This window comes from Vulpes vulpes, chromosome 9 (assembly GCF_048418805.1).
Source record: "Vulpes vulpes isolate BD-2025 chromosome 9, VulVul3, whole genome shotgun sequence".
NCBI lineage: Eukaryota > Metazoa > Chordata > Mammalia > Carnivora > Canidae > Vulpes > Vulpes vulpes.
The window spans coordinates 67,384,337-67,399,171 of NC_132788.1; the positions used below are offsets into that span (position 1 = coordinate 67,384,337).

The 14,835-nt window shown below is 43.3% G+C and overlaps 1 protein-coding gene and 1 long non-coding RNA gene across 8 annotated transcripts in view; one reads left to right on the forward strand and one right to left on the reverse strand.

The window, feature by feature from the left end:
- The window catches only part of LOC140593910 (uncharacterized), a 96,382-nt gene extending 92,390 nt beyond the window's left edge, over positions 1–3,992 (reverse strand). Inside the window, exon 1 of the long non-coding RNA XR_011994333.1 lies at positions 3,553–3,992. This is a non-coding gene — a long non-coding RNA (uncharacterized lncRNA). The remainder of the gene's footprint in view (positions 1–3,552) is intronic.
- Positions 3,629–14,835, forward strand: part of CRBN (cereblon) — a 33,697-nt gene continuing 22,490 nt past the window's right edge. The window contains exons 1-5 of one of the 7 annotated variants that reach the window (XM_025984590.2): positions 4,183–4,278; positions 5,025–5,228; positions 9,121–9,233; positions 10,020–10,222; positions 11,080–11,229. In XM_025984590.2, the coding sequence (XP_025840375.1) occupies positions 5,219–5,228; positions 9,121–9,233; positions 10,020–10,222; positions 11,080–11,229 (476 nt within the window). In that variant the 5' untranslated portion in view covers positions 4,183–4,278; positions 5,025–5,218. Of the gene's footprint in view, positions 3,717–4,101; positions 4,279–5,024; positions 5,229–5,556; positions 5,692–7,489; positions 8,710–9,120; positions 9,234–10,019; positions 10,223–11,079; positions 11,230–14,835 lie in introns of those variants that run through there. The other 6 variants (XM_072720375.1, XM_072720376.1, XM_025984573.2 and 3 more) reach the window with 6 other exon arrangements.

A 14,835-nucleotide genomic window follows, 5' to 3' on the forward strand; every position in this document is an offset into this window, starting at 1 on the left:
AAGACTCTTTTGACTGTTTGACTGGTCTTATCCATCAGACAATTAGAGCTTAGTCTTCATCCCAGCAGGAGTGAGCAGGAATGAAATCTTTTCCTTTAATCATGAGAGAAAATCTTGTCTGGAGTTGTCCTTCCCTTCTCAATATTCTCCATGGCTGCCCAGCAGACTTTGTCTACGTCACATCAGCCAGAGTTGTGCCACATGGCCACCACTAGCTGCAGAGGATTATGAGGAAGAGCAGGGGGCTATAGTGGGCTTGGTGCAAACACAACCCCACAGGGCTGCGCACACTGTGGCCTCAAACAAAATGAAGGTTGTCATCAAGGAAGAAGACAGGAATTGATGTTAGGTCAGTCAACAATGTCTTCCATGACAGTGCACTTTGCTCATTCATTTATTCATTCATGAATAAGTATTTTTTGAGCACTTATTAAGTTCCGGGCCCTGTGCTAGGCCTTTGGAACACACGAGTAAACAAAAGAGGCAGAGACTTCTGACCTCCCAAGGAGTTTCTTGGAGGGGTGAGGGCAATTTTTAAAATGAAGCTTTATAGTAATTTTAGAAGTTGACAAATGCTTTGGAGGGAAGATACAGCAGAGAAGGAGGATGGAGAATGACAGGGACTGGGGGTCAGGTTGCAAGTAGATACTAGGCAGTCCTGGAATCATTCAGGCTGCTTTGTTACGAATGAACTGTCGGGGATGAGGGTGGTAGTCCAGAGACCAATATTGAGGCTACTGCAATAATCTAGACAAGAGGTAACTAACTGACTGCTTAGACGAAGGCAGCAACATTCTTCACCACATTAAACAACAGGAGAAAGATAATACAAAAAAAAAAAAAAAAGAAGGAAGCCAGAAATTTATCTTCCCTGTGTGTGTATTCCTGTATTCCTTTGCTGCTAATAAAGTGCAGAAGCCAGAAATCGAAAGAGCAGTGGGCTTTTTCATTCTCATTTTCTACCAGCCTTAATTACATCCTATTAAAGTCAGTTCTTAAGCTACAAAGCAACCATCTATGAACTTACGGATTTCCTTCCCCTCTGGTTTGCCGAGCTCCTTATCAATGAACACCTTTCACCCAAACAAGAAGACATGTGAGGAACTCAGTATGATACTTTGTTTCAGGATAAAGTTACTGAATTAAAAATAAATGGTGAATGATCATGTTTTCCTTGTTGGTTTTAATAACCAAGGCTAATCCAAGAAACCTGCTTGCTTAGATGTTTTTGTTCAGTGATCATTTGTTATTATCCCTATTGAAAGATGGAACTTTGGATGACTGGGTAGACTCTGGAGAGATGAAATAAAGGAGGGAGCAGATGGTGAATGGGAATGGTCGGTAGAAAAAGGAGAATGAGAAGTAAAAGATACGCAGATGGTAGTAGCATCAGTGACCCTGAAGCAGTGGACAAAAGAAAGAATGAGCTAATGCTTTCCCAGCTACATCTGCTGACCCCACCAGAGTCCTTTCTTGTCCATTGGGTTTTTCAATGACCCAGGGTGCAGAACACAACTCTGGATACCTCTGGAGAGGTATCTGGGGAGGACCATGGCAGGTCAGAGCTTCCGCATTTAGAGGCCAGATGCTGATGTGAAAAGAAACGTCTCTGCAGGTAAGCACAGTTTATTGAAATTCCATAAAGTATAGTGAAGTTGCTGATGCCACAGCATCAGAAATGTCTATCTGTACACTTGCTTTCATCCTCTCCCCCCAGCTTCACTCTCTCTGACACCCCACACCCCACCCATTGCCTCATCATTGTATCCTGCATTTTCTTTCGTCACTCAGGCATAGACTCACCCTTCAATTGACTAGAGTGACCATCCTAATTTCACTAACCATCACAGTGATGTATTGTATGTAATTGTCATCAACCCAAATGTAAAAGGTGATACTGTCATTAGTATTGCAGATATTTTTACCTAGAACAATCCGGGGCGGTATATGGTCCATTCTCATTTTTGCAGATGGGTACACAAAGGCCTGAGGCCATAAATGGCTCTACCAAGGCCACAAAGTGATTTGGGAACAAAGGCAGGATGACGCAGAGTGGATTCTTGAGTCTCACTCATTAGGAGGCTTTTAGCTTTTAAACTTTTCAGTGAGGCACAGTTTCTGAGCATCTGTTTAAATCTCAGATTTACCACTGTTTTCTCCAGAACAATGCTGCTGGTTCCTCTCCACACCTCCCCTTCCCACCATGCTGAGATACCCTCTTTCCTTTGAAGATTCTTCAGCTTTCACCCTTGACAGGAGTAGTGGTGGTGAAAAGAAACTACGACTGTTTCTTTTGCTGTGCAGAAGCTTTTTATCTTGATGAAGTCCCAATAATTCATTTTTGCTTTTGTTTCTCTTGCCTTCATGTTCAAAAGCTTCTGCACAGCAAAAGAAACAGTCAACAAAACTGAGAGACAACCTACGGAATGGGAGAAGATATTGGCAAATGACGTATCAGATAAAGGGCTAGTATCCAAGGTCTATAAAGACCTTATTAAACTCAACAGCAAACAAGCAAACAATCCAGTCATGAAATGGGCAAAAGACATGAAGAGAAATCTCACAGAGGAAGACACAGACATGGCCAACACGCACATGAGAAAATGCTCTGCATCACTTGCCATCAGGGAAATACAAATCAAAACCACAATGAGATACCACCTCACACCAGTGAGAATGGGGAAAATTAACAAGGCAGGAAACCACAAATGTTGGAGAGGATGTGGAGAAAGGGAACCCTCTTACGCTGTTGGTGGGAATGTGAACTGGTGCAGCCACTCTGGAAAACTGTGTGGAGGTTCCTCAAAGAGTTAAAAATAGACCTGCCCTACGACCCAGCAATTGCACTGTTGGGGATTTACCCCAAAGATTCAGATGCAATGAAACGCCGGGACACCTGCACCCCGATGTTTCTAGCAGCAATGTGCACAATAGCCAAACTGTGGAAGGAGCCTCGGTGTCCATCGAAAGATGAAGCTGTGGTCTATGTATACAATGGAATATTACTCAGCCATTAGAAATGACAAATACCCACCATGTGCTTCGACGTGGATGGAACTGGAGGGTATTATGCTGAGTGAAGTAAGTCAATCGGAGAAGGACAAACATTATATGGTCTCATTCATTTGGGGAATATAAAAAGTAGTGAAAGGGATCATAGGAGAAAGGAGAGAAAATGAGTGGGAAATATCAGAGAGGGAGACAGAACATGAGAGACTCCTAACTCTGGGAAATGAACCAGGGGTAGTGGGAGGGGAGGTGGGCGGGGGGTTGGGGTGACTGGGTGATGGGCACTGAGGGGGGCACTTGGGCTGAGCACTGGGTGATATGCTATATGTTGGCAAATTGAACTCCAATAAAAAAAAAAAATCTAAAAAAAAAAAAAAAAGACACTACGAAAATTTGTGTCCATCGTCCAAACCAGAAACCACCCCTCTACTAGAAAAGAATCGTGCTTGGTGTGGCAGGCCTTACTTCTGTCCTTTAATAACTCATCCTTAGTTGAAGTCCTAATGAGTCGGCTTTTTTTTTTTGACATCCAGACAATCTCACCTGCCAGTCAGTCCTAGGCCTTTGTCTCTTCTGGGTGGGTCATCATCATCTGGAGCATTTGCTTCTGATTAATGCGTGTGGGTTGTGGCACACACCTGGAAACTCCTGGAAACTGCAGAAAAGAGCATCCATCAGCTAGAAGCCGGCTCCCCTCCTTGTGACCGGTGCGTCTTCCCCGTCTTCACACGTAGACTTTGCAAGAGTCGGAGTTAGGCTGGGAAACGAACTAGGGGTGGGGGAAGGGGAGGTGGGCGGGGGGTGGGGGCGACTGGGGACGGGCACTGGGGGGGGCACTTGATGGGATGAGCACTGGGTGTTATTCTGTATGTTGGCAAATTGAACACCAATAAAAAATAAATTTATATATGTATATATAAAAAAAAGAGTCGGAGTTAGGGCTGCATAAGCAGGGTTCTCTTTGCTCCCCGCCCCCCGTCGTTAAGAGCGAGGTGGAAACGAGGACGCAGCGGAGCGGTCCTGCCGGGCGGGAACCAGGCGGGCTCTGCAGGAGGCCCCGCGGGGCAGGGGCGGGGACGGTGAGCGCGGGAGCCGCCAGGGGGCGCTGTGGCCCCGGTGCGCGGGGCGGCGGCGAGGGGGAGGACCCTCCCCGAGCTGCCCGGGCGCCGCCCTGTCCCAGCCTCCTCTGCGGGTAAACAGACATGGCCGGCGAGAGAGACCCGCAGGACGCTGCGCACAACATGGGCAACCACCTGCCGCTCCTCCCTGGTAACCTCCCGGGGCCGGTCCCCGGCGGCGGCGGGACGGGGCGAGGCTCGAGCGCCGAGCGGCGCGGCAGGGCTGGGGAGCGGGGCGGGGGGGCGCCGAGGCCCGCTGGGGCGCCCCGGGAAGCGGCCGCATCTCAGGCCTCCGGCCACGACCGGGTCCCGGCTCACCCGTCGCGGGCTGGGTCGCCCCAGGCTAGGAGCGAGGGTTTGGGGGGTCGCGGAGGGGTCTGCCCCCAAGGCCAGGGACCCTTCCCTCTCCGTCCGCTGTGTCCAGAACTTGGCTCCAGGAAAACGGCTTAGAACTGAGGGGGAAGGAGGGAGGGCAGACGGGGGATGCGGCGAGCTTAGCAGCCGGTACTCGTCCGGGTAAGGGGGACAGCGCGCCGGGACCAAGCGCTCCCACGGCAGGGGCCCGGCAGTGAGCGCCTGGCACGCGTCTCTCCGGTCCATCCTCCCCACGTAACTTTTCGGATCCCGATTTGGTAGGAGAGACCTAAATTAGATGAGTGCAGTGACTTGCCCAAGGTGACACAGTCGCAGAGCCGGACCTGCAAATCTGTCCGCAGGACCCTTCTGTCCGTCTCGCCAGGGCCGCTTAACCGCTTCACTGCCAGACAGTGTTGGTGCAGGTTGTTCTCGGGCACGTAGCTCAAGCAAGTAGTAGGATGTGCTTGATGAGAGAGACCTGGGAGGGTGATGTTCAATCCAGTGGTTTGGTTGTTGTTGTTGTTTACTTTTGTTCCTCAGAAATTTAGAGCATGGCTTTATGTTGGAATCCGGGGCAGAAAGAAAAAAAAAGAACTAAATGCATGAAAATGCATGAAATAATCCGTATGGATTTGTCACGGGAGGCTGTAGAAGTGAAGCTTTTCGAGGTTATCGGACAAACTGGGGCCTTCAGCTGGGTTCCTTCACTGCGTGACGTTTAGGTGTTAACGGGCATGAAAAGAGGTATGATAACACCGCCTGGTACTTGAGGAAGTGTATAATCCGTATGAGGCCAAAGATAGTTGATTTAGGACCGGATAAGTTAATGCTATTGTCCTGAAGAGGGATTGAGGTAAAGCATTGTGAAATGGTTCTGGAGACATCCAAAAGCATGTACTTAGGGCTGGGCTGTGGAAGAGGAGGCCTAGGAGGTAGGCCAAGTCTGTTGTTGGGGAGCTTGCATCTCTTGCCAGTGCATTGGGGGCTCTTTCCCACGGGTTGCCCAGAAACAGTTGTGGGTTACAGGGAGTTGCCCAAGGGAAGCTTTTCTTGGAGGATGAGTTTGTCCCCTGGGAGTTGTGGGGCACCAAAGAGGAGAAGACTGAATGCATGCCCACCACACAGAAGGGAACGTTTATGTAGAAATAAACCCAGAGTCAGAGTCGGTGGTTGTTCCTGAGGCCAACCTAGCTGAACTGACATAAAGGTAAGTGTGTCAGCCTTTGACTGAAGAGCTGAGCTGTTTATTTCAGAGACATCAGCTCCACTCTGAACGTGCCAAATCCAGTGTTTCGGGGAGGTTACTGATGTTCTGTTGGCATTCATGTGGTGCTCCTGCATGAGATGAGTCATCAGACTTCACCCCAGTAGTTCTGAACAGTGTGTGTTTTGTTGAAAAGAATCAGGAGTGAGGGAGTGCCTGGGTGGCTCAGTTGGTTAAGCAGCTGACTCTTGATTTCAGCTCCGGTGATGATATCAGGGTCCTGGGATCAAGCCCCACATCAGCTGCCCACTCAGTGAGAAGTCAGCTTGAAGATTCTCTCCCTCTTCCCCTGCCATGCTAGCATGCTCGCTCGCACACGCGCGTTTTCTCTCCCCTAAATAAATAAATAAATAAGAATCAGGAGTGAGAAGGCCCAGAGAGTTGTGGATATAATAATAAAGCTTTTCTTTTCTTTTCTTTTTTTTTTTTTTTTTGGTGTTCAATTTGCCAACACATAGAATAACACCTAGTGCTCATCCCATCAAGTGCCCCCCCTCAGTGCCCGTCCCACAGTCACCCCCACCCCCCGCCCACTTCCCCTTCCACCACCCCTAGTTCGTTTCCCAGAGTTAGGAGTCTCTCCTGTTCTGTCTCCCTTTCTGGTATTTCCTACTCATTTTTTTTTCCTTTCCCCTTTATTCCCTTTCACTATTTTTTATATTCCCCAAATGAATGAGACCATATAATGTTTGTTCTTCTCCAATTGACTTGCTTCACTAAGCATAATACCCTCCAGTTCCAACCATGTCAAAGCAAATGGTGGGTATTTGTCGTTTCTAATGGCTGAGTAATACTCCATTGTATACATATACCGCATCTTCTTTTCTAAATCATATGAGTTTTATTTGTTAAGAAACATAGGATCATCCATAGGATCATCCATAAAGCCATGTGGTATGAATTGTTTTAAAGAGCAGTACTCTTTTAAGTGCTGAGGAAGTAGTTTAATATTTAAGATGCCCAGAATCTGTCTTGGCCAAAAGGAAACATTAATAAATAAACAACTGAGTAGGGGGAAGTGGGTTTTGGCCATATTTATGAGAAGGACTACTATATATAAGGAAATTGAGATTTTTGTTGTTGTTATCTTTTGGTTAAACACCTGTGTTCTTAGCAAAAATATTTATGAAGCGGTAGACCACTGACCATTTAAATGTAAGTTGAAATAATTATGTTACTCTCCTTGACCTATCCTTATATCCAGGAATTCCAGAGAATTAAAAGAAAGTCCTAGGCAGTTACTGTATTGAAAAACATTTGTTGGGGTGCCTGGGTGGCTCAGATGGTTAATGTCTGCCTTCAGCTTGGGTCATGATCCCACAGTCCTGGGATGGGTCCCAAGTTGGGCTCCCTGCCAAGCAGGGAGCCTGCTTCTCCCTCTGCCTGCTGTTCCCCCTGCTTGTGGGCTCTCTCACTCTCTCTTTGCTTTCTCTCTCTCTCTCTCTCTCTCTCTCTCTCTCTGTCTCTCTCTCTCTCTCTCTCTGTCTCTCTAACAAATAAGTAAATAAAATCTTTAAAGAAAGAAAAAAGCATTTGTTTTTTCTAGTCAGGAACCAAGTTGGAGGTAATTGGACTTAGATAATGATATACACAAAAGAAAATGACAATTTTGTAATGACGTTTTATCTGTTTAGAAGTGTATTTGGGGCATTTAAAAATACACGAAATATGAGGTCAGAAATGAGATTCAGTTTGGCTAGGCCAGGATTTCTTAACCTCAGCACTTTTGATTTTGGGGACTGGAAAATTCTTTGTTGTGGAGAACTGTCCTGCAGGATGCATCCTTGTAGGATGTTTAGCAGCATCTCTGGCCTCTGCCCACTAGATGCCAGTAGGGCTCTCCTGGTTGTGACAACCAAATATATTTCCAGACATTTCCAAATATCCCTTTAGGGGCAAGATCATCCCTAGGTGAGAACTGCTGATCCAGAGTAGGAATTTTACCCACTGCTGTCGTTAACAGGACAAACTCCCATTTAGTAGAATAGCACCTATTTGGTGCTATTTCTAACTTTCTATTATTAGTGACATCAACTTTTTAAAGTAGATCAGCTTAGTTTTCATAATCTAAAAATTTTGTTTGGGGAAAGTTTTCTAAGACATTTCCTTTAAAATCTATTTTATGTTTCATGTGAACTTTATTTTTACATTTAAAATTCCAAAGCAAAATTGGAATGAAAATGATTACAAACATTTCACTTTTTAATAGTATAGTGACAGCCAAGGATGTGCTGTCCCTGCTATGAAAATGTTTTTGCTGGGTAATAATGTTATCTTTTTCCATTTTAATTAAAGGGTCTTCCTTCCTTCTTTCCCGTCTTTTATAAAAACTTTAAAGAGTTTTAAAGAAACTTAGTGATTGTCTTGTTCCTGCCTGTCATTTTTCAGATACGGAAACTAAGGCATAATCAGGTGAAATGAGCTGTGGAAGGTCTCTAAATTAGTTACTGGCAAGGGAGAAGAAACAAGTTTCTCACACTAAAGAATTTAAATAATTTATGTAGATACTTCCTCTTCAAGTAGAAGGGAGCATAATCCCCAACTTCTTAAGTATGAGTTGTGCTGCATAATTGGCTTCCAGAGAGTACAATGTAGAAAGGAGGAAAGAGTAACTTTACAGTAGAGAAACCTGACAAAGAAATCTCAGGTGGGTGATTATGATCAACATCAGTAATCAGTCATATTTGATAGTATGCACCCTTGATAGGATGTGATGAACACAGCCCTTAGTCTATTGTGGTCTTATCCCCAAAGTACATAACCTCAATGTAGGCATGAGAAATACATCAAACAAATTCTAATTAAGGGACATTCTATAAAATGCCTGCCTTTCTCCTCACAACTGTCAAGGCCATCAAAAACAAGGAAAGTTTGAGATACCAGCCCTGAGGAGACTAAGGAGACATGACGACTAAATGTCATGTGCTAGTTTGGATGGGATCTTGAAACAGAAAATGGATGGTAGGTAAAAATAAGGAAATCCAAATAAAATGTGGAGTTTAGCTAATAGTAATGTGCTACCACGGATTGCTTAGACAGATGTACCATACTCGTAGAAAATGTTAGCTATGGGGGCAAATGGAGAGAAGATCTCTAAAAAAAGGAGATTTCAGTACTATCTTTGCATTCTTTATGTAAATCTTAAACTATTCTGAAAAAAAAAAAAAAATAGTAGTTAGTGGCAGACCCCTGCATAGGCCCCAGCCCTCTGGCTACCTCTTCACAGGATACCACATGTGAGTGGTGTTAGAAGAAACCCTCTTCTCATGGGCTCAGAATCCTCATGAAAGAATTACGTATTTGAAGGGGAACAGCGCTTTGACATTTTCTTGCATCCATTTTGTTTTCTCATAATCTCTATAATTTTTATAGCAGAGAGTGAGGAAGAAGATGAAATTGAAATGGAAGTCGAAGACCAGGATAGCAAAGAAGCCAAAAAACCAAATGTCATAAATTTTGACACCAGTCTGCCAACATCACATACAGTACGTAATGTAGTTACAGATCTTATACCGTAGGTACATCCCTGTAACAGTAGATGGAGGTTCCTACCAAGTGAATGAGGGTAGCCTTATTGGATATTACCTCACAGTAGAAAATTGTGGATGAGGATGTGGGCTCTTTGCCAGTAGATACACATACTTGACTCTACTTTTCAAGCATTTTGATACCATTTCCTGGAATAATTTTTTGAAGAATTGTCGCCTCCATATGTTTCCACTAGTAATGGAGCTACTAAAGTACTTCTTAGTCTCTGTACTACTTGCTACCAGGGTGTTAGTTAACATGCTAACATTTTATAGTTGTCATTTGTGATATTTAGACCTAGAAATGTTTCTTAGAGGAAAGATTTTGAACTAAAAAGTGCTCCTGAATTTATTTGTGAGGCATTTTTCACAAGATAATAGAACTTCTACTATAAGAATCAGAATTAGAGGGACGCCTGGGTGGCTCAGCAGTTTGAGCATCTGCCTTTTGCTCAGGGCATGATCCCAGATCTGGGGATCAAGTTCTGTATCGGGCTCCCTCCTGAACCTGCTTCTCCCTCTGTGTCTCTGTGTCTCTCATTGAATAAATAAATAAAATCTTAAAAGAAAAAAAAAAAAAGAATCAATTAGATTTTCATGTGGGAGACTGAGACACCAACTTATTAAATAAATATTTGTATGATCTTCATATTTCTTTTATACTCTGATTTGCTCTTATGTCTTTTGAGCTTGTATTTCTATTACATATCTAAAATGACAGTGTATCTATGTGTTCTTGAATAGTATCTGGGCGCTGATATGGAAGAATTTCATGGCAGGACTTTGCATGACGACGACAGCTGTCAGGTTATTCCAGTCCTGCCACAGGTGATGATGATCCTGATTCCTGGGCAGACCTTACCTCTTCAGCTCTTTCGTCCTCAAGAAGTCAGTATGGTGCGGAATTTAATTCAGAAAGACAGAACCTTTGCAGTTCTTGCATACAGGTAAATTATTAGAGTGAATTTCCTTAACACATTCTCTCTCATGTAGAGTCACAGCAGAGGTCAGTGTTAAAGCCAAACCCGACTATTACTTTGCATGCACAGGAGACTGGATAAAGATGTAAGGTAAGAAATGTTGATGAAGAGATTGAAAGTGCAAGTTGGAGTATTTATATTGTTCTCATTACCATCCAAGTCAGACATTTACTGTCACACACAATTAAACTTTCTGGTTTTTGAAATTTTTAAACCATTAATGTCTAATAAAAATTTCTGGAGCCTTCTTTTCAAACACTGTCATTATTTGAAGAGAAAGAGGGCTTCTACATTTTAATGTAAAGGATTACTTTTACAAAGAAGTAGTTTGTTCTTTTCTCTCTCTCAGAATTCATAAGTTGTCCCCCTATAGCCCAGTGTCAAACTGGTATTTCAGATATCCTGTGGCAGCTGGAGGAAATCATTGGTAGAGGCCGGAAATGTACATGGGGATTTCCCACCCCAGTATAATGCTGCTAATATTAAGCAGTAGAAATGATGGTCTATTGAAGTAAAAGAATGTCTGGTTTGGGAAACGTGGGTTTAAAATCCCTATCAGCTGTAGATCATTTTCAGTGACTAGGGATCTATTATTTTGTTGAAGTACTCTAGTTGTAATTCTTTTTTTGTTTCTTTTTTTGTTCTAATTGTAATTCTGAAGCCTTCTATATCTGCATTTCCCTGTGCAGTCTCAAAATAAAATAATAGCTTTGCAATAAGGGCTAACTGCTATATTTTTTTTTAATCATGTGTTGCTTTTGCCACTTTGCATATTTAAAAATTAAATGTTCAAAATTATTTCCTTTTAAAATTTATCTTGGAAGTAATATACAGGAGAGGGAAGCACAGTTTGGAACAACTGCAGAGATATATGCCTATCGAGAAGAACAAGATTTCGGAATTGAAATAGTGAAAGTGAAAGCAATTGGAAGACAAAGGTTCAAAGTCCTTGAACTAAGAACACAGTCAGATGGGTAAGAAATACCATAGATCTTAAAGCTGTGTGTACATCATTAAATGAGGTGGTTTTCTTACATTTTTTTCTGTTGTACTGACCCCTCACATTTTGTAACTTTTAATTAGTTGTTCTCTTTCCCCTGGAAGATATAACCTAGTGGTTTCCAACTTAGCTATGCATCAGAACCATGTCGATGGTTTTTAAAACTATAGAAGCTTAAGTTTCATCCTCATCTCCCATTCCTAGAGAGTGCTTTAATCTTGGATGAGGCTGCAGCATCTTTTTCCATGAATTCCGGATGATTCTCATGTCCCTCTAGTTTTGAGAATAGTAATATAAACCCAAAGTACAGTGTCTTTGGGGACAGGCTTCTTTGGGATTGAAAGCCTCTCTTCAAAGCGAAAAAGGGTGGAGAGGCCACAAGCTCCTGAGCTCTCTGAGCTCTCTGTGTGTGCACCGGGACAGCTGTCATGTTTGCAGCATTCCTGTGATACTTGAAAACCACACTGCTTACACCTGCCAGCTGGTCCACCTAAGCTGTAGAAACCATTTGCAGTTAGGACCCATCTCTGGTGTGAATTTTACATCACCCACAAATGTATAAACTCTATAATAAGTGATCACTGAATGCTTGTTGTCTCTATACCTTCTAAAGTTTGGAAGTTCTCTGAGTATATTGTTTTAACAGTTATTTTGACATGGCTTACTTGGCTCAAGCTTTTTAGGTACTACTAACCTCATCCCAAAAAAAAAGAAAATTCAGTTTACCTTACTTTACCCTTTTAAAAACAAAGCTAAACAAAATAAACATTTGTCTTGATGATTGCATGTTACGTCTTAAGGGAATGGTTCTCAACTCTGGCACATAAGACTCAGTCTTATGTTACAAAGGTACAGATTCCTGGATTAGTGAATTTGTCTTAGTGAATTTGTCTTTTATAGCCAGAGCTGAAAATTTTATCTGACCTCTGTGTTGAAAAGATAATATCTGCTGAACACTTGGAACTTCAGAGGTTTTGTCTTGTTTTATTCACATGGTAGACATTCACAAATATGACTGAATTATGGAAGTCTAATGGATGAGTGAGGCAACCCTTTGGCTCTAGAGAAAGCATAGAAAAATGAGGGATGATGTCCCAGAGTCCTCAATGGCACCCCCCCCCCCCAGAACATTCATGGTGCAGACTCCTGTGGTATTAGCACACTGTACTGTCATTTGTCTCCCTCAAGAGATGAGCTGCCTGAGGACAATGACTAACACTTCTATATATTCTGTACTTAGGATCATAAATGCTACATGAATGAATGAAACAGTGTCCTGAGGGCTCTGTACTGTGATAATTAGCAAGCTGTTTAGTTACTGCAGATTTTACTAACAGTTCCATACTTAAAGTACTTCCTATCCCCCTGCTAATAGCATTTTGATTATTTGTGAGTACTATATTATGGGAACCATAAAAGAAAATTGACTTGGGGAAAAAAATAAGTTCCTGAGGCTTTCTTGACTTTTGATTGTGAAAAAACTATTTGAACACAAGATGGCAGTAGACCATTAACTCTGAAAACAGGTCAAAGACTACATGTTTGACTAGTTAAAGATAAACATGTAACGGATAGGGTTAGACAAGACTTGGCAAGGGCACATTCTTTCTATTATCCCATAGACCCTATGCTAACAGAGGTGAGTCTTTCTTAATATAAAACGCTTCCATGGAGTGAGATTCCTCTGGTTCTCCTGCCCCTCTGGCCTCTAACTCCTTTCAGTAGAAATGGTAAAATGGAGATAATCTAGTGCAATTTCCTCTTTTTCCAAATAAAACAACTAAATACTAGAGAGATAAAATGATTTGTCTAAAGTGATGCAGCTAGGAAGCAACAGTTGGTTGGTTTTAGGTCCCCTGACTTCCAAACTAGTGCTTCTTCCACTCTACTAGAACTCCTTCAAGCACCTTGAAACTCCAGCCAGTTTCCTGTTCTCCAGTTAAATAGTGCTAGATAAATAGTCATCTGTCTTTTACATAATGACCCTTCATATAAAAATCATAGCACTGCCATCTATCCTTTTCTAAGTTAAGAGTATTGATTTCTTTGGCATTTTCTGAACACATGAAGGGGTTTTTTTTTTTTGTATTTTGAAAAGTTAATTAAAAAGTAGAATTGTGTCACTGAATCACTATAGAACCCTTCAGAAGTTCCTGAGGGGAAACAAGCGTTCCGGAGGCGGGGCAAGATGGAGGAAGAGTGGTGTCCTCAACTCACCTGGTCCCACCAACTTACCTAGATAACTTTCAAAACATCCTGAACACCTATGAATTGGACCTGAGATTTAAAGAGAACAGCTGGAATGCTACAGGGAGAAAAGTTTTCACTTCTAACAAGGTAGGAAGGCGGAAAAAAATAAAAAAATAAAGTAGGGGAGGGGATCTGTGACTAGCAGGGCTAAAGCGGATGTTGAAAGCCTCCCGGACAGGAAAGCCCAGCCCTGGAAAAGCGGGAACTTTAAAAATCTGCGCTGGATTTTTCCTGATGGAAAAGTGCTTGCAGGGAAATCGGGCAGAATTGCAGGAGGGCCAGTGAAGCCTCAAGATTCCTGGTGTCACTATAAGAACGAGGGGCGCCCAAGGGGAAACACCACAAACTGCAGGCCGGTATATATCGGTAAAGGGCTGGAGCACCGTAGCCCTCGGGGCATTTGGAAGAGGCCAGTCGGTTAGGCCCGCTCTGGATGGAGGTGGCTATGCCCCTTTCCCTTCAGGAGTGGTGGCCCCCAGGAGCACCGTTCCAGCAAAACAGGGCACCCAAGTGGACAAAGCCAGCGATCCTGCGTTCCCCCTGGGACAGGCGGGACCGGGGAGGGCACAGGACAGTGAGAACTCTCCTGCCGCTGGGCACCCCGCAAGCTATGCAGATCAGCGCACAGGCACCAGCCCCCAGGAGCATCTAAGCCAGTGTGGACAGGGAGACAGCGTTAGTTACAGGTGGGGAGCTGACTCTAGAGCTGGAGATCTGGCCACCACCATAGTTGTTTTTCCTCCTTGTTTCACCTTGTGCCTTGGAGAGGTGGATTCCAACAAAGGAAACACAGGATAAACAGCTCACACTGAGCCCGGCACCAAGCCAGGGGAGGGACATCTCCACCCAGGCACAGACACCTGAGAATCACCACAGCAGATCCCTCCTCCAGAAGACCAGCTGGAAGAACAAGGGAAGAGCAACTTCTTGACCAAGCAGCACTGGAAAGCTCCAGGCCCCAGAGAAAATTGAGTGAATATAGTATATAGAACGAGAGCCCCCCCCCCCCCCCCCGCTTTTTTTTCTTTATTCCATTACAACGCTTTTTTTAATCTCAGACTAAAAATCTCCAATATTTTTTCTCTTTTCCCACCTTAACTACAATATTTTACCAGCTCTTCAGTTTTAAGCTTTTTCTTCTTTATTCCATTACAACACTTTTTTAATCTCAGACTAAAAATCTCCAATATTTTTTCTCTTTTCCCACCTTAACTACAATATTTTACCAGCTCTTCAGTTTTAAGCTTTTTCTTCTTTATTCCATTACAACACTTTTTTTAATCTCAGACTAAAAATCTCCAATATTTTTTCTCTTTTCCCACCTTAACTA